Source organism: Mus caroli, chromosome 9, assembly GCF_900094665.2.
Source record: "Mus caroli chromosome 9, CAROLI_EIJ_v1.1, whole genome shotgun sequence".
Taxonomy (NCBI): domain Eukaryota; kingdom Metazoa; phylum Chordata; class Mammalia; order Rodentia; family Muridae; genus Mus; species Mus caroli.
In genome coordinates this window covers 118,995,511-119,015,348 of record NC_034578.1, presented here as the reverse complement: position 1 = coordinate 119,015,348, position 19,838 = coordinate 118,995,511, and the positions used below count along the sequence as shown (strand labels likewise).

Genomic DNA, 19,838 nt, shown 5'->3' with positions numbered 1-19,838 from the left:
TTACCATCTGTCTTAGTCTGACCTTGATCTCACTTTAGCTGCAGCTGTATATGTAGTTACCTCTCAGGAACTAAGGAATACAACCTACAACTGCTACAATAGCAATTGACAGCCAGCCTTCTGCCATCTGCACTTTGAGAGCTGTGCAGCTGAAGAAAATGCCTACCCAAGTTTATGTTCCCTTTGGGAAGAAAGGAAAAGGAGAGTGTACCCAACAGCAGTCACCCCAAATATAAAAATGTTCTGTCAGGCACAGTGTGTGTTGTCTTCCCAGGGTCTATAGCCATTCTGTTGCACCTGAGTGAGAGTCCTGATGGTTCCCTTCCAGTTGCCCTCAGGCTGCTATCACCAAAGCTCAAGCTCACAAGTGATGCCCAGCATTTATATGCCCCAGCCTGTCTACCCCTGGATTCTGACCTCAGTTATGATATGTTATATATTGCTGGGTCTTAAGTTTTGCAATATTCATGTCAAAACTGGTCTGGAATTTTCCTTCCTTGGTAAACATCTCTTGAAAGCTGCCAACAATGTTTCTGAGACCATAAATGATTAACTTTAAAAAACAACAACAAAATAATGCTTGATCTCTGCTCATATTCAGCGAAAGTTTTAAATACTTGAACCAGCATTTATAAGTGCAGTGATCTGAAGGAAGCCCATTTTGAAGAAAAGGCAGTAGAGAGGAAAGAGTAGGAGTGAGGTAGTGGGATAATGAGCAACTGTCTGTATCTCTTAGGACATCTCCCAACAATCCAGCAGAGGTTTTGCATGACTCGGGTTGCTGCTGTTTGTCCTAGGGGCTCTGCAGCAATGGAGGAGTGTCTTCTAAGTGTACAGTGTGAATTCAGTTATCAGTGTTGTCTTGTATAAAGTTCTCTATAGTCAGCAACTATCTGCTGTTTTGGTTTTACATCTTCTCCTTATGCTCTATGTTCTTAACACATAGTTTTGGACCTCAAGATAACATTTTAGGGTTATTCTAGGGTCAACAGTTTTTGCTTTAGATAATTAATACATTTCCTAAATTTGTAATTGCTTTATTCTATCAGATCTTTTAAATAATATATATCCATTTTAAGGGAATATCTGATGAGTTTTGGTAAATGTGAATCTCCATGTGACCTCTGCCACAATTGGGAAAGGGGATATTTTATCCTTTTCAGCCCCTTGTATCACTCTTCCTGATCTGGTACCTGAGCAACTGCTGATCTGCTTTTTCTCTTGACATCTTAATGTACCTTTTTAAAAATTCATATGATGGAATCATAGGTTAATTGTTAAATGTACCTTCTTTCACTCAACAAAATGTATTTAATATTTAAGATCTGTCCTTGTCTGTGTGGATACCAGTAGTATATTCCTTCAATTGTTGAGAAGTTCCCCGTAGTATGGTCTATCATAGTTTGTTTATTCAACCAACTCTCAAGAATATTTTCAATAATATTTACTAAATCTCATACACAAAATCAATATTTTTTGTTTGAGTGCCTGTTGCACATCATTTGAGATACAGCATGAACAAAATAATGTGTGCCTTCATGGAGTTTTAAAAGGATCTAAAAAACAAATAGTAGTAACTAAATTATATAATTATATGCATTAGTCCTTTATGGCTGCTCTAAGAAATTGCACAATTAATGACTTCAGATAACAGAAATGTGTTCTTTCTTAGTTATAAAAGCCAAAACCAGCCGGGCGTGGTGGCGCACGCCATTAATCCCAGCACTCGGGAGGCAGAGGCAGGCGGATTTCTGAGTTCGAGGCCAGCCTGGTCTACANAGTGAGTTCCAGGACAGCCAAGGCTACACAGAAAAACCCTGTCTCGAAAAAAAAAAAAAAAAAAAAAAAAAAAAAAAACCAAAACCCTAAGTCAAGATGTGGTAAGTTGGTTCTTGCTGGATGCTGTGAGGGAGATGTGCCTCTTGTCTTTCCTGGGGCTTCTGGTGGGTGCTGAATACCCTTCTGTTCTGTGTTTTTGTTTTCTTTTTGAAGAGCATTTGTAACTAGATTTAGTGTCCATATTAGTTCAGTGTGGAAGTGGAAAAAACCCTTTAGGTTCTAGGGTCTATATAGATAATGTTATAGGGGCTTCTACAGAAACTCTCACCAACTGTTAAACAATGATAACAGAAAAGTAGACTAATTAAAGGCAAGAGTGCTGGAGATGCATGTTACAATAGATGCAACTCCAGTCATGTGGACAGGACAATCTAGTGAGAGACAGTGACAAAAGCAATGTGAGAAGTCAGCTGGTGAAAGATGTGAAGTCAAGAGAAGAGCAAGTCACAGGCACTGCCTGGGAATGGCTGGCACATTAAAAGGCAGTGAGGAATCATGTGGCTGAAGCCTGCCAGTGGAAGACTATAAGAATTCAAGATTGATGATTGACTGGTTTGAAACAGGGTCTCACTGTGTACTCCTTCTGTCCTGGAACCTGGTTTGTTGACCAGGCCAACCTTAAACTTGGAGATCCATTTGCCTCTGCCACCCAATGCTGGGATTAGAATTTAAAAGTGTTATTTATTATTTATTTTATATGTATGAGTGTTTTGCCTGCATATTTTTGCACACCACTTGCATGCCTGGTGCTCTCAGGAGCCAGAAGATCATCTGGAACTGAAGTTACAGTCAGCTGTGAGCTAGGAGCAAAACCCAGGTCTCTGCAAGAGCAACAAGTGTTCTAACTACTGAGTCATTTCTCCAGGTCCATGGATCCGGGATTATATGCTTAAGAACATGGACAGCTTTTGCAAGGTTGTAAACCATAGAATAATAAAACCTGTAATAACATTAAAAGAACCCATTTTAAGCCATTTGGGAGCAGGATAATACAGGGAGAGTGGCAAGTTAAACTAGATGTATGCCGGTGGTAAAAGTGGTTGGGACTCAACAGGCTGCTGAGTAGACACACCATAAGCATATACTTCAAAGAATACTGCCACAGGATTCTTCTAGAGCCCAGCTGAAGAATTGCTACTATCTGTACCCACAGAGCCCTGCTGGTCTCTCCCAGGTACTTGGTTCCTCCAAAAGCACCCACTCTCCTCACTTCTAGCACCTACTGTTCATCTGGGTTACCTGTTTTTGCTGCTGTCATTGTTGTTTATGTAATGGAACCATATACCCTATGTACTTACTCCACTGTGTTCTGTCCCATCCACCACTGGGGTGAGAGTTCAGAGATTTCATCTATTATTACATATGACAATCTTTTGCTTGTTCTCATTGCTAAATAGTATTGCCTTTTGTGAGTAGGCTTATTATTTAATCATCTATTTTACTATTGATGCACATTTAGAGATTGAGCTACTACAAAGAAGTATATAAAGTGTGGTGTCATTGCTTGGTCACAACCAATGTGAATATTCAACATTAGTGGATATTGCTCAAAGTCTTTCCAAGTTGCCAGTGCTTGAAGAGAGCTTAGTTCTGGATATGTTTTGGATATAAAACTCTTAATAGCATACTAGCCCTGATTCACAGATGATGGACAAGAGAACCCAAGGGTTGACTCGAGATGTTTGCAGCTGTGCCACTGCTGGTAAGGCTCATTATCAGCTGTATTAGAAGCAGGGATTTGGGCATATCAGTGAAAAGAAGACAAAAGCAGGATTCTGTCTTATCTGGCTGCCTAGTAGGGGTATCAACAAAGGGGTAAACATCCAGGTCCCAGCCTCAGGAGATTGGTCTGGATTGGTAATGAAGCAATAAGAGTATCAGTGGAAGACATTTTAAGCCCTGGCAGAGGAAAATCCACCAAGGAAGTAAGTATAGATGAGAACATGGGATGCCCTATCACCATGACATCTGAGAGAAATGAATCAACAATGATACTAAGCAGCAGAAGCCTGTAAGATCACAGGGAGATCTAGAGTGTTCTTAGAAGCAGACTCAGCAAAGTACATCAGGAAGCAGAGATTTATCTGTGTCAGACACGTCAAGGAGAGGACTACAAGATGACATTTTCAGCTAGATACGTGAAGCAGGCAGGGCATTGCTTGAGACCATACTAGTTTTGCTATCATCCTTTTCTGGTGAGAGTTGGTCTGAATAACTAGAAGTATTAAGAAGAGAGACAGGGCTGCCACTAGGGACATGATGAGAATGTAGCTTTCTAAGCAAAGCCGTGAAGGAAGTAAGGGAGCGCACCATGGGGTGTCTGTGGGGAGAACACAGTAGTGTAGAGATGAAGAACTGATGGAACAGCAGGTGGCATGCAGTGCCTGGAACCTTGAACAGAAAAAATAGTGGGAAAGTTGGTCACAAAAACAATGAGGGGTCAGGTCACATGGTCCTCAAATGTCACTCCAAGCATGTTGTCTTTTGTGCTGAAGTGGGGAAACTACTCAGAGGTTTAGGACCAAAGATTTTGACTTAATTTGATAAGCTTCAACATCATGATTAACAGAGGTATGTCACATGCTTACCCTTTAATCTCCAGAACACTGCATTCTGTTACCCTCAGATGACATCAACATTTTGCTGGAAGTCTAAACCAAAGCAGAAGACTAGAAAACAAAATGGACAGTGTTTACAGGTGATACGATTGTTAGATATGTCTGTGCATGTTGAAAACAGCACTCTGCGGGATTATGAAAAGAAGGCTTCTGGAGCCTACTGCACATGGTGAAAATGTTCATTTATAAGAAAAATACAACAATGTAATTTAATTGGCCCTTACAGCTTCAAGTTCTATATAGTAACAGTTGACACAAACTGAAAGAAGTCCTCAGTCATTGTAGATGATATTACAGTTTTCTCTGTGACTGATAGATCAAGCCAACAAAAGACTCAGAGAGTAGAACATAGCAAGTGAGTGAAGTAGCATGCTGATGCAGTAAATGCAGCATGCATATCCCTCTTCACACTGGGCCCTGCCTTTTTCTTAAGCACAGAATTGGTATGTTATGAAAATCACCCAGCCTTATACTGTTCCATGTCTCAAAGCCCAATGGGCTTTAAAACAGACTGGCTTTTAGAAAATACCCAAATGTTGTATCCAGAGTACTCAAACTGCACAGGATATAGCAGCATACAGCTACAGCATGTTTGGACAGTAAAGAAAATAAAACATGGAAAAAATATGATGTCACTAAAAAGTTACATCTATGCAAATCAAAAGAATATCTTTTTTAGAATATGTAGGAAGGTGTAGAAGTTCCTTGCCTTGTTCTATGACCAAATACCTGACAAAACAAAACACTTAAGGGAAAGAGAGCTTATTTTGGGTATAGTCTGTCTTGGTGGGAAAAGCCTGCTGACAGCAGTGTGAAGCCTGATTTCCACTGTAGTCAGGAAGCAGAGAGTAGCAAGTGGGGCCAGAGTGTAAAACTTTGAAGTCTGACCTTAGTGGTCCTCTTCTCCAAAAAGGCTCCACTTCCTAAAGGTTCAACAAGCCTTCCAAAGCAGCAGTACTAACTGAGGACCAACTGTTCAAACACATGAATCCTTGGAACAGTTCACATTCAAACCACAACAGAATAATAGAATCATGAAGAGTATTTTATAATTATCAAATCTATACTTTGAAAATGTGGATTGTCTCTGAAGGAGAGAGGGAAGTGAACAGAGTGCACTCCTCAACCCTGCAGCTTTTGTATTTTGTTACCTGGGTGGGAACTATGTGGACACTTGCTTAGTTAAGCACAACACAAACATACTGCAGAAATGAAAACAAAACACATCAGCAAAAATGCTACTTGGGTAGGTTGTATATTAAGAAGTGGAAACAAAAATCAGAAATTGTGAAAGAGTGCCAGTGTTTGTAATACTGCAAGAAGTGGATTTATCAAAAATGCTCTTAGTTTTAAAGTTATTTCCAGGTGATGTGTCATCCCAGGAAGCAGGGAAAGTTTTGGGCTCCTTGGATGCATGAGAAGAAATTTGTGTGGCATATACATATATAGCAAAATTATCCTCAACATACCTGGGAATGGTGGTGCATATTCCCAGCACTCCTGTGTTGGTATTATTTTTTTGGTTTTGTTTTGTTTTGTTTTAGATATTTTATTGGATTCCACCTGAATCCCTTCCAACTCCCCAACACTAGGTAGGAAAGAAAGGTTTGAGGGAAAAGGGGGTGCAAACCACTATAGGCTACTTCCTGCTGATTAGGGGTGTTGGCTTCCTTGAGGCAAGTCCAATCTTTGTTGTCGGAAGTCTGACAAACCCGCAATCTAGCAATAACAAACACAGCAGAAGCCACAGCAACAGGCAGGGCAGCAGCCATCACACCCTCTCAGGGCTTTTTCCATTTTAACCCTCTCTAGAGTCCCTAGAATTAAACTATCTGCAGCTGGCAAAAATCATGCCCCTGCTAATGCATGAGGCAAATCATAATCACCTGCTGTGAAGCAGCCTCTTATCCCACACCTGGGATTAATATATATTCACATGATATAACTGAGTTTTTTAAGAAGCCAAAGTTCTCACTGCACTCCTGGGATATGTAATCCATTCCATCCCCCCATCCCCTGTTACTTGATCTGAACTTATTTTACAGAAAAAAAAAATTTTTTTTTTTGAGATAGGGTTTCTTCATGTAGCCCTGGCTGCCCTGGCACTCACTCTGAAGACCAAGATGGGCGCAAATTCGATGAAGACCACTGTCTCTGCCTCCCAAGTGCTGGGATTAAAGGTGTGCACCACCACCACCCAGCCACAGAAGAATTTTTAAAAGTAGGAAAATCAGAAGTTGACAATAAATGATGGCAATGATGTCACTGGGAGAATGGAAAATGGATGAGGAATCCAGCAAAGAAGTACTGATAGAACTCTGGCTCCCTGAAAAAGGCAGTATACACCAGCTGTCATGGCAAGCTTTAGATGCCAGGTACTCCACATAACCCTGTCAACCACGTCTTTTCCCCTTGAGACAAGCATCTGTGGATTTGGGATGTTGAGGTATTATTATTATTATTAGACAGGACTTTGCTATTTAATCCAATTTGGACATGAACTCTTGATTCTCCTACCTCAGCTTCCTGAGTGCTGGGATAATCAGTGTACCATCACACCTGGCTTGCTTTAATCTTTCCAAAGTCTCACAAATGATTCTGATGTGCAGTCAAGTATAAAATCCAGTATGCCCAGCTATGATGCCTATGAACCACAAAAATGGCCAGCATCACACAATCAGGGTGCAGAAGCAGCACACGTAACCAGAAGCTCTGCAATTGGACTTAAGACCTGCCCAAAAAGAGAGAAAGCATGCCTGGTACTAGAAACCTAGCCAACCACCCAAGGATAGTGAAATCATAAATCTTGTAAGATAACCTACAACCAGCACTTTACTAAAACAGCATAATCCCTAACTACATTATAAATGTTTTTCCACATACTCACACATAAGTGTAGTTCTCACCCTCGTCAAAGAGGCTGCAACCCTACACAACTACAGACAATTAAAAATACCAAGAGTGGGAAGGAGAGTCTTCCCCAGGGATAAGCACACAGAATGGTGATCCAGTACTAGACGGTCAGCCTTGACAATGTACTACAAGTAACATTCTACAGACTAAGGCTGTATTTAAGAATGTATATGTGTGTGCATATTTATTTGTGTGTACATGTGCATATGTGTGTATAACAATAATGAAAAAGGCTATGAATTTGAAAGAGCAAGGAGGGGTGTATATGTGAGGGCTTGAAGGGAGGAGGAAAGGTGAAAATTATGTAATTTTATTATAGTCTCAAAAAATAAAGAAGTTTTAAGATATCAACATGTCTACAAAACTCCTGGGATTCTATAAGGTGGGTCTGAGAGTCTGCATGTCTCACAAGTTCTCCCCCATGACACTCTTTAACAGACCACATTTTGAGGATCCAGATGTGAAAGAAATTGAATATACTTTGAACCTTGAGCTTGTGAAACAAAGCATATGTATTTCCTGGCAATGTGGGACTCAGAACTTCTGCTGTTGTGAGATGAGAGAACAAACACAAAACAGCCCAGCAGGACACAGTGAGATTCCTTAGGGGTCACTAGTAGAGACAGCATGGCCCCAGCCACATTTGACCCTGGGAAATGTTTCCACAGTGTTCCAGCTGTTTTCCCCACCGGATTATGCCTTCTAGTGAGTCTTGATTCTTGTTCCCATCAAAAATATTTGAGGTGAAGGAATAAATTTAGCCAAGACTAACAAAATCTCTAAGGCGTCACCACTGTTCTCTGGGTCCTCTGTTTCCATAACACGTGGCTGGGTCTTGCTTAACCTACCGCGATCAGCTGAGTGGTCATGGTGAGAAGCCAGAGTGTTTTCTAAATAAGCTTATTTCTGCATCTGTTTGAACTGACCTGAAAAATGTATTTGTTCCATTTGGGCCTTTCTGAGAAAACAATGTCCACTTTGTGTTGTGTACACCACCTAAGTATTTCAGATTCCACAAGCATCAATTCACAGAAAACCATCCAGGTCACTTACGCTCTCGACCCCGTTGTCTTTTGGAAATGGGTATATAGACAAAGGGACACACTCTGCTGAATTTATCTCAGCTGAAGTCATCAGAAGCCCTGAATTTCTATCATTATGTTAATAAAAATTGACATTTATTATAGCATTTCCCCAGTTTGGGTTTTTGGTTTGGTTTGGTTTGTTTGTTTGTTTTAAGATTAAGGCCTCTTTGCTTTCAAACCTTACCTACACTTGTTTGATTTTCTTTTCAGTCTCAGCAGAAACAGGGCAAGAAACAGCCCAAGCCTTAGCTGTCATCCCAGACCCAGTTCTGTGATCACCACATTGTCTTCATTTCTGGCCAGCAGTTTTTTTGGTTTGGTTTGGTTTGGTTTTTTGGTGTGTTTTTTGTTTGTTTGTTTGTTTGTTTTTTGCTGTCATGGGGGCTGTCTGCCTCTTGTTAAATTTGTTACATAATCTAAAGTGCTTGGAAGTAAGTGTTCAGTGAAGAGTCAAAATTTGAAAGGTGCAAAATGTAGACCTTTCGAAAAAAGTAATATACTTTTCAAAAAGCATGCATTTTCCCTGAAATTCCATCAATAACATACAACTATTATATAAATGAATTCTATCTATCCTATCACTGTGTGTTCAAATATATATGCTATAAAGATTAAGCTAAGCAATTCTCTGCAAGTAACTAGAGAAAAATCTAGAAAGAACAAAATGATCTCACAATGAAATAATCAAATTCTAATCTGGCCTCAAACTTGGAATGCACTTCATTCCTCTGCCTCACAGAAGGCTGGGTCTACAGGCATTCCATCACTCAACCTCTTTTTGTATTTTGTACTGGTAATGAATTTTTTAACAACGTTTTTCCTTCACCAGACTATGTAACAATATAAGCAACTTCAACTCTAAAGCAAATATGGGAGTATTATTATACAAACACATATACATAAATTAATGTTTACCTGTGTACATTAACACTTGGCAAGTTAAGCACCACATGGAAATGCAATGTACACAAGTCATGGTAGTGGGCTACTGCTGGTCACAAGATCAAAATCTTGGAGACTTTAGGACTCTGGGCAGTTTCTGAAAAGGGTACCTAGTATGAGACACCTGTCCCTGGAATTACAGAAGCAGGAGAACCTATTTAAAATTGTTAGTATTTATCTTAAAACACATGCAAAAAAAACACTAGCTTCATATGCAAGGTAGTATCATAAATCTTCATTTTTTACTTTAAAAAAATAATATGTATGTGTATGTTCCTGAGTGGTAGGAGCCCTCAGAAATCAGAAGAGTGTCATATCCCCTGTTAAAGGAACTGTTACAGACAGTTGTGAACCACCATGTGGGTTTTGGGAATTGATCCAGGCCCTCTGCAAGAGTAATAAGTGAACTTGACCACTGAGCCAGCTCTTAATGCCCCAAGCCCTGCAGAGCTGCTTTTGTTTTGAAAAGTGTGTTATGCACCCTTCTGGACTGTGCCTGATATTATGTTCTATTCATCCTCAGAAGGTAGATTTTCCACCTGCAGCAAAAGGCTGAGTATTTTTATACTTAAACTGTTTTCTAGAACCCAGGTATTCAAGGTCAAATTCCTCAGAACTCAATTATAAAAACCCTCAAAGCTTTGCAAACAAAGCTAAGGAGTTTGGACTTTATCTGTGGGGAACTGAAAGCCCTAGATGGTAGTTAGGTAACAATGGAAATCACCAGAATGAGCAAATGATTGAAAGCTATGTCACCATCATAAGTGATAGGGCAAGAATATAGAATTCTGGACACACTTAGTGGCCCATTACCCATGTACTCAGTCAGGCCCTGTCCCCTTCTTCTTTTCCAAAACATGGATAACAGGGACTGCAGGCCTTTGTGTCCTGATTGTGAAGGTACAATCTGAAGAAAGGGTTCTTCCATAAACCAGAGTAGGCTCCCCTGAGCACTAAAACTTATCTGAAAACTGCTATTGGGGCTCCAAACACGCCAAAGAGAAACACCTCAAAGAACTGAGCTTGCTCTACTGACCAATCCTCTGTACATGGGACATGTTTAGGAATTTTGAGAACTTGTTTTTATTAAATACATTTATTATTGAGGACTAAGTGATTGTATAAATTGTCTAAATAGAATCATTTATTGCTCTTTACTATTAGCTAAGCTCTTTAGGCTACCTCTATCATTTCACATGCATGGTGAGAATGCCAGCCCCAGTGATAACACGTTGGAAGCTCAAAATGGCCTAAAGTTGAGGTGTTCACTCCACAGAAACTAACAAACATATGAGAGGTTGGTTTTTTTTCTGCAGAAAGTGCATAAACATGTTAGTCCACCATCAGTGTCCACACACTACATTACTCTCTCCAAAGTCCCTACCACCACAGTCTTTGTGACTGGAGCAGCCCGTCACTCAGTGGAGCTTGTCAGGTTAGAGTTACAGGATGGCATAGTGAGCTGACAATTTGTTTATGCTACATACACCACAGAGAACAGAGAGACAGATTCTCACAAGAGAACAGAGAGATTTCTCACACTCTGGACCTTACATATTGGGCTGGCTTCACAAGGCAGGTAAGACCAGATACTGGTCTGGTTCCTGGAGTAGGGAATAAAAAGTCACTGCCTTAATAAAAAAATCACTGCCTTAATCAAATCAACAAATTCTCCATGTCAATTCATATTTCTGGTGACTGGTAACTTCTGAGTATTTTTCTGAGGTGTCCAGTTTCCAAATGTCACTGTGTAGCCAACAACCCTGTAGAAAAGCCGATTTATGATACCAAAAACATATGAGTACAGAGCTGGAAGCAACAAACTATTGTCCAAAGTATTCACCACCATGCTTACAGGCAGACCCTATACCAAGTCTGCTGGGGATGGTAGGACGGCTCATTTGGTAAACAGTCTGCATATAGGCATGAATATCTGAGGTTCAATCTCCAGCCCCCACATAAAAAGCCGGAGACAGTGGCACCTGACTATTTCTCAAAATACTGAGAGGAAGGGGAATTTGGAAACAGAAGGGTCCTTGCAGTGCATTGAGCAGCCAGCCTAGCAGAATCAGTGAGATCCAGGATCAGTGACAGGGCCTCAGGAGGTGGTAACCTTATCTGTTTATTGCTGAAACTTGCTTTGCTAAGGAGTTGAACTCTCACAAACCCCCATGACCTTGGGGTCAATAAAGAAGAGGTTGGGCTTTTGTTGTTATTGTTGGTTTGTGGATTGGTTTGGTTGTTTTGTTTTCCTTTGCTTTGTTTGTTTTGTCTGTGTAGTCCTGACTGTCCTGGACCCAAGTATGCAAACCAGGCTGTCTTTGAACTCACAGAGATCCTCCTGCCTCTCAACTTCTAGAATTAAAGGCCACTACTCCTGGCAGGAAAAGGTTGTTTAAAATAAGACAAGAAAAAAACAAAAAGACCATGAAGAGACCTTTTTTCTAAAAAAATTAAAAGTTAATAGATTTGTTTGGTGTGTGTGTGTGTGTGTGTGTGTGTGTGTGCTATGTATGCACACAGAAATGCATATAGGGACCCTTCAAAACCAAAAGAAGGCATCAGATCTCCTAGAGCTGAAGTTATAGGTATGGTGAGCTAACAATGTGAGTGCTAGAAACTGAACTCTGATCCTCCAGTCTATGTGGATTGTTTGAAATATGGTCTCCTATAATAGGCTGGTCTTGAACTTGCTACGTAGCTGGAGATGACCTTGAACTCTTTTTTGTTTGTTTGTTTGTTTTTGTTTTTCAAGGCAGGGTTTCTCTGTGTAGCCCTGGCTGTCCTGGAACTCACTGTGGAGCCCAGCCTGGCCTCGAACTCAGAAATCCGCCTGCCTCTGCCTCCCGAGTGCTGGGATTACAGATCTACACCACCATACACACCCAGTTACTAGAAAGCTAGGAACTGAGCACAGGGTCTCATGCATGTTAGGCAAGCACTCTACCCACTGAACTACATACCTCTCCTACCCAAACTCTACTTTCTTGAAGTTAAGAATTCTCTTCATTAGAAGATACTTAGGATGTGAAACTTGGTATATAAAGCAGACATAGGGCCCATAGCCAGAGCAGGGATACAAATGCAGATCAGTAGAAAAAGAAACCCAGGAAAAACTGACCAAAGGATTAGGCAGAAATTTCAGATGGTAGCCAACTTGTCAGTTGTCAGGGAAGTCAAAGGGTAAATTGAACCATCAGCACAAATTCACAAATCTAGACAGAACTTTAAAAACAGAATGGCAGTGCCAGCAAGATGGTAAGACCACTTGCTCTGACCTCTGACCTCCACTCATGCCATGGCACCTGGTTCCAATGAATGCTTGTTTTTGTTTTGTTTTGTTAAAATAAAAAACAGTCTGTGGAATGACAGTAAAGATGCAGAGCAGCTGGGATTAATGAGAATGTGAACTGATATTTTTTGATGCCGCACATAGTCCCAAAGTTCCTAATAGTCCATCTACCTGCCATGTTAGAATGTTCACTTTGGTTCTATTCATAGTAGCCACAAACTGGACAACACAAATATCCACCAACAAGCCTGGGACTACACATGGGAGGATGCAGGAAATATATATATATTTAATATATATATATACACACATATATATATATATATATATATATATATATAAGCTTAAGAATCTAGAGTTCCTTCCACTGTGTTGTGACTTTGCTTTTTTTACTGTTTTAAGGTTATAAGTCCTAGTATAGGTTGGGGCAGATTTTTTTCTATTACAGATGAAACAGGGTCAAAGATGTTAAATGGCTTGCCAAGTCACAGAATTTAGTCTGTGGTGGAATATAGACACAAACAACAGATCCTACATCACTGTACCAAACTTTACTGAGTTAGGTTCATTTATATCTTCTTGTTGGACTGGCAAAAACATGAGAAATCTTGGGTTTCCACCTGGCCCAGGGAAGAGAATCTCTAACTCCCATTGGCCTCAAGGCAGCTGTTCAAAACCTGATTCTGCCCACACTACAGGTGCAGGCAAGGGCCGGTAGTTGAAGACCCTTAGGTCTCCCGTGTGTGTTAGGATCAAACTCAGAGTCTCAGAAGTGCTAGGGGAGTGCTCTGCCGCTGAATCTCCACACCCACCCTCTCTGTGCAAAAGTCATCTCTCCTCTGGGAAGTCCTGCATCCCTGTCTGTCTCTAGGACTTGTCTCTCTCTGCTTTACCTAAATTGCCCCTGCATCACTCACTGACTTAGGTGAACTAGGTGGTATGAATTAAATGAAATTACCCCAGTGGGTCAAAAGAAGTTAAGAACAAGTCACCCCGTGGTATTTAAATGTTCCCGCCACCTGAATGTGAGCCCTGGAAGGGTGGGGTTGCTGTGTTTTCCCGCAGCACAGCAGTGCCAGGCATATAGTATTGTCATCGATTAATCAGTAAGAAGTTGAGGAAACATGATCCTTTCCCCGAGCTCTGAAGTCCACACACAGGGCCAAGGAGGGGCGCCTTCCCCGCCGAGGCTAGGCAGGGTGGGGCTCACCGTTCCCCACTTACCGGCCTCGCCCCTCGCGCGCGTTAATGAGATTAGCAATTAAAAGGCGGGCGAGCGGCGGCCAGAGACCAGGCCCTGACGAGGAGCAGCGAGCGCAGGACATGGAGAAAGCACGGCCTCAATGGGGCAATCCGCTGCAGTTCGTGTTCGCCTGTATCTCCTACGCCGTGGGTTTGGGCAACGTGTGGCGCTTCCCGTACCTGTGCCAGATGTACGGCGGAGGTGAGTGTGCACAAGCGGACCCGTCGGGTGCCTGGACACCAAGCGGCGGTGGCATTCGGTCCCGCGAGCCTCAGCTCGGGGTGGCGTTCTGTCCCGAACACCCGAGCTCGGCAAAGTGTTTGGTCCCATGCGCTTCAAGAGCGGGTGGCCCCTATAACAGAGAACGCCGCGGCACGGGGACTTTCGCCCTAAGAAACTGACCCTCGCGGTCCTGAGTCCGAACTGTGGTTCCAGCAGGTGCAGGGCAGCGCCGGCCGGGAACCTGCTGTCCCGGAAGGATAGGTGCGTTGCCCGACAACAGAGGTGTAAAAGAGAACACTAAATTGTTTATCAGGAACTTGTCATGCAACTTGCAGTTCCGAAATTTAAGTTCCCGACCGCAAGTTGAAACTCAAGTCAAACGGATCGTGAGCGATTTCTTTTACTTTTTCTTAATAAAAAGGATTGGTTTGTGGATGTGAAGACTTAGTTTGGGCTTGGAATCACAGGAGGGAAAAACAAATAATTCCGTGCCCAGAGAATTAGTTTCTTGGTTCTGTTGTTTTGTTTTTATAAATGTTTCCTCAGACCTAGGGGAGAAACTGGGGGTGAGGGGTGGGACAGACACCTCACCCTGCAGAGAACTCTGGGACTGGGACTTTCCGAAGTCCAAGTACCATTCTGGGGTCAGTATGGCATGAAGGAACTAAGTCTCAACATAAAAACGTTCCACTTCAATTCCATTTTCTAAAACCTCATCTAAAGGAAAACGCAGCATACGGACAGAGATAGAAAATAACATGGCTACCGTCTTAAATAAGATCAAAATGTGAGAAACTTGCTAAGCCCTTCAGAAAAAAAAAATATTGGTTCAGTAAGTTGTGGAACATCCACCCAGTGACACCCTTGGCAATCATAAAGGTAAAGTTTTAATAAAATTTTATCTTAATAGTGTTATCATGTGATAAGTGGAGGCAGGTGAAGTCATATTCAAAACTGTATAACATTTTTAAGCACTTGTGCTTAAAAACCATTCAAAGAAAAGGAGAATGAAAAAATTTTTAAAGTGTTATCAATAGTTTTCTGGGTGGCTCTTATTTACCTAACAGCATGTTTGTGTATACATGGGAGGAGAGATCTAATAGCATGTGTATGTGTATGGGGGGAGAGAAAGCTAATCAGCACATTAGTTCTCGATATCAGGACAGTGAAAAATATTAATGTATTACAGAATTTAACTTGTTTAAGAAAATCTAACCCTTCCTCCTCCTGTCACTCCAGCCAGATCAAAATCAATTCAATAAAAGGTTACTCTATAGATTTGAAGAAGGAAACAGTGCATTCTTAATTCTCTGGTTTATTTTAATTTGAGGGCATATGCTATCACATGCTCCTAGTGTTTCATAACTGACTTTAGAAAGAATTATTTGTCAGAGGCAGATTTTCACATCTTTGTGTGCTCAGTACATCTGTCTCAATACCTTCTTTATCCTGAGTCCATAGCTCCCAACACCAGGCCAAGTAAACCACACTGTCACATGACTGCTTAATTCCTTGTTTATCATGGCACCATCACCTGAACAGGCTTCAGGTAGCACAAGGGAGGCTAAATGGTTTTGAAGTTGAATATCTACAAGGAGACCTTCAAGATAATTGGAAGAAGAAACCAAAGGAAATCTTGGGCTTGGTACAGTTGTGTAGCTGGACAGACAGGACTTGGAACTGAGGGTAGAATAGCTGAGAGGGGGTACTTGCAAGTTAGACAGCAAATGTGTCCAAAACAAAAACTAAATTGTCCCGGCACAGTAGATATTTGGCCTTCTCTTAGTTGGTATTTCCACTTCTTTCTATGAAGTTCATCTCAGCCCAGTTCCTAGCTCTTGCCTGCTTCATCTACCCACAGGTTAGATGTCCGACTACCCACAGGTAGCTCCTCCCTGCCTGCCGTGTGCTGCTCTTTACTTGGAGAACTTGCACGCTCCCCTCCCCTGCTGCTCTCTGTGACTCTCCTTACCTGTGAAGTCAAGTGAGCACCTGGTCACAAACACTGGGAGCTTTAGAATTTTTCTCTCACCCTGCTCATCCAGTCCTCCAGTGAAGTCAGAAGAAGCACCCCCATAAAACCTTACTGAGTGAATAAGCAAGACCTTCAGTGGAAAGCTATAAACTCAGGCTGGGAAGATGGCTCAGTGGATAAAGCTGTTGCAGTGTAACCATGAGGATCAAAGTTTGGATACCCAGAACCAGCCCAGGTAAACATCTGGCAGATGTAAGAGTCTACACACAGAAAGCAGAGTCAAAATCCTTAGAACAAGCTGGGTAGGGTAGACTACCCATCAGCAAACTCTGAGTTCAACTGAGAGGCCTTACTTCAGTAAATAAAGTGGAGACTGAAAAAACAAGATGTCCACCATCAAACTTAGACTCCCACTAATACATGTGCACACATGAACACACACAGAGTCAACAATGAGGGATGCTGGTGGGGATGGGTCCACTCACTCTGGACCCATAGTAACAACAAGTTATTAATGTCACCCCAAACCTAGGTGATCTGAAATCATTCTTAGCTTCCATAGAGCTACAAGAGAAAAACTCTAGACTCTAGAGCAGTGAGCATTTTGTTGATAAACTGCCAAATACCTCGCAGAATCAAACAGATTAGGATCCTTTCTGAGGGTTTCTGTTGTGACTGCTCCCTTCAGCCAGCCCTGAACAAAGAAGGTCAGTTCTGAAGATTATGTCCCAGGTGTCACCCTTCTCTGCACAGCTCCACCTCCCACCCCAACTCCTGCACCAAAGACAAAACACAAAACCAAAATGGATGGTGAGGAATTTTACAAAATCCCCTCTTCAAAAAAGTCAGCAGACCAAAGTCTAAGATGTTAATTCCTTCTGGGATGCAAATGTGCTGAATACATACAATGTGAGAAAACATACACCCACCAGCAGCTTATATAAATGTGTGTGTGTGTGTGTGTGTGTGTGTGTGTGTGTGTGTGTGTTATTCAGATGCATGTAAAATGCATGGAAGAAAGAAAGAACAGTTGTGTGGCTGTAGAAAAGATGGATGATGGGTTTCCACCTTCTTGTTATTTTCTAGATGATGTAGGGGGAAATTAGGGATCTGACTCTTTAGAGGGCAATGTTATTCTCAAGAGTTAGTGCTCCATTCCTCTTCAAAACCCTCATTTCCCTCTGGAACAGGAAGTGAGTTCTTTTAGTCCCCTTAATTCTGCTAATCCTAATTGCTCAAAATGTTACATCTCGAATGGATTACCCTCAGAGTTCTGAGATCTGACATTTTTTAAACAAATCTATTGAGACTAATACTGCCAGTCTACAGACCATACTGTGGAAGAAGGGTCAGGGTTGTTCAAATGTCCCCATTATATCTGCTGCTGGGGCTTGGCCTGTCATACTGAATCCCAAGTCATAGCATTTGCTTTTCCATCCTGGTATAAATGTTCCCACTGTAGCTGGCTCCAGAATGCCACATACTCTCAGGGTGCAAGCCTGGAAAGAGGTGAGGACTGCTAGCGGGTGAGCAGCTCTGGGAGGGCCTGTACACCACTGGAGTCAGGTGCTGTGGTAACCACAGCTCAAACCAACATCCAGCCTGGGCCTGGTACATACCAAAGTGTCCAGGAATGGACAGGAAATTGCCCTAAAATGTTCACTTAGGGTGTGTGCATGCATATTCAGGCTATGTCTTGTGCTGTTTCTATAGTTCTGGGAGGAATAGAACCTAAGTGTCAGAGGTCAGGCATTAAGCCTCTAGTTAGCACATATAATTTCCAAAATGAGCCTCTAGGTGCTAAGCCCTACGTTATGATCTGGGCCATAGAGGACCCTCAGCTGTTCTTGCCCAGTGTCTCCAGCATCAGTGACAACTTATTACACTGGGCTTCTGGCATGTCAGTCAGTCATGCTGTAGAGCATGTTCTACAGATGGTCAAGTCAGTCTTCAGAGCACTCCTAGGGTTGGCCCTGTTTGTTACAGATGGAAAACATACCCAGAAAAGCATAGGTAACTTCAGGAGGAGTCACAACCCCTGTCTCCAAGTAGGACTCGTTCTGCAGAACTCTATGGCTTCTGTAAAAAGGCAAGACTTCCTTTTGTGGTACTCTCACATGGGGCTTCAGATGAACATTGGAGGGAGTCTGGCCAAGAGTTTGGGTGTCTTCTGGGTTCTCTTTTTAAGGGTTCCATATCCCTTTTGTTCCAGCCCCTTTCCTTTCCTGCTTTTCTCTGAGTACACACTACAATCAATGTCTGTTGTCCTCCCTCTACTCTGTGTACTTAAACGTCCTCATCCTCCCCTGGAAACCTTTTCCTTCCCTAATCAAAAATTCCCATGCAGCCCTCCTAGGCACCTAGGCTAAGCCATCCCTCCTCTGTGGTGACAGCTCTCACCTATGATGGAGTGGATAAATGAAAAGGCTCAGAGTCCATGTATTGGTAGAGAAGCCTCCATTCACCTTCTTGATAGAATCATTAGTAACTGTAAAAAAAAAAAATACATATGCATGTGTTCCCAGTGTCCTACCCATAGAAGTCCTGACTGAGTTGGTCTAGATTTGAACCTAGAGAGTTTTAAAACCTCTATATGTGATTCTTTGCAGCCTGTAATCACTGTCGTATATTTTGTTCTAAGCAATGAGGGTCATTCCATAAACATTCATTGATTAACAGCCACAAGGTAGGACTTATATTGTGGGGGAGCTAGCAGAGATAAAGACTACACTGGAGCAAGAAGGGGCAAATGTATAAGCATCCTGCACAGAGCAAATGGAGCTGTTTACTGAAAAAGACTGAAGGCAGACTTGACATACGGGGGAGTCTAGGAAGCCTCTAGCAATGACATCATTGCATGAGCACATCAGATAGGGTTGAGGGTAAAATACTCCAAGCTAAGTAAACTATGCAAAAGGCACAGAGGCATACTTTTGAGGGGAATGGCCAGAAACTCTGGGTGACTGTGATACATGAAGCAGAGACCTAGGCAATGGTAGGAGAGGTGAGAGGAGGTGAAGAAGCAGCCAGTATGTCCTCAAGGACCTTGGGTCACAACCTGAAGATCTTCACTTTTTACTCTTTTGGGCAAAGCCAGAGCTAAGCGGGAGAGAGGCATGGTCATCACTATGAAGCCCAGCAGGATGGTGGCCAGGGATATACTGGGTAGTGGGTGAAGGGAGGGTGTTACCAGACAGCTCTAGAGAAAGGACTAGAAGAGGAATTCTGGAAGCTTTAGATCCAGGTGGTCAGGTAGAATAAGAAAGTTTCTGTTTTCCTCACCTGTGCTTCTGCTCTTTGTTTCTAAAACACAGACCTGATTCCACCCCCAGTGGGAACTTCTAGAATAAAGTGAGATGGGTGAAGAAAGAGAATAAAGGAGTAGGATGGGGTCCTGCATTGAGCAGAACAGTGGATCTTCAAGTGGTCCCCAGCACAGCAAGCTGCAGGGTACTCTAGGATGTGCTTCTTAGATAAAGAAAGGGCAATGCCTCAGGAAGGAGATGGGCTGAATGGATTCTTACAGGCTCACTCTGGGCTTTGTAGAGGTCAAAGGTATTTAAATGGAGGGAGACCAAGAGTCTGGGAACATGAGTTGACTTTCTGTAAGTTACTAATTTTTGAGTTCTCTTCCTCTCCCTCTCTCTCCCCCTCTCTCCCCCTCCCCCTCCCCCTCTCCCTCTCTCTTTTCCCCTCTCTCCCCATCTCT

The 19,838-nt window shown here is 42.2% G+C and overlaps 2 protein-coding genes across 2 annotated transcripts in view; one reads left to right on the top strand and one right to left on the bottom strand.

The window, feature by feature from the left end:
* Ccr9 (C-C motif chemokine receptor 9) overlaps window positions 1–14,374 on the bottom strand; it is a 95,241-nt gene extending 80,867 nt beyond the window's left edge. Inside the window, exon 1 of the mRNA XM_021171719.1 lies at window positions 14,112–14,374. The gene's annotated coding sequence lies outside the window, so the exon portion shown is untranslated. The remainder of the gene's footprint in view (window positions 1–14,111) is intronic.
* LOC110301304 (sodium- and chloride-dependent transporter XTRP3A) overlaps window positions 13,844–19,838 on the top strand; it is a 42,272-nt gene continuing 36,277 nt past the window's right edge. The window contains exon 1 of the mRNA XM_021171716.2: window positions 13,844–14,133. Within this exon, the coding sequence (XP_021027375.2) occupies window positions 13,938–14,133 (196 nt within the window). The 5' untranslated portion in view covers window positions 13,844–13,937. The remainder of the gene's footprint in view (window positions 14,134–19,838) is intronic.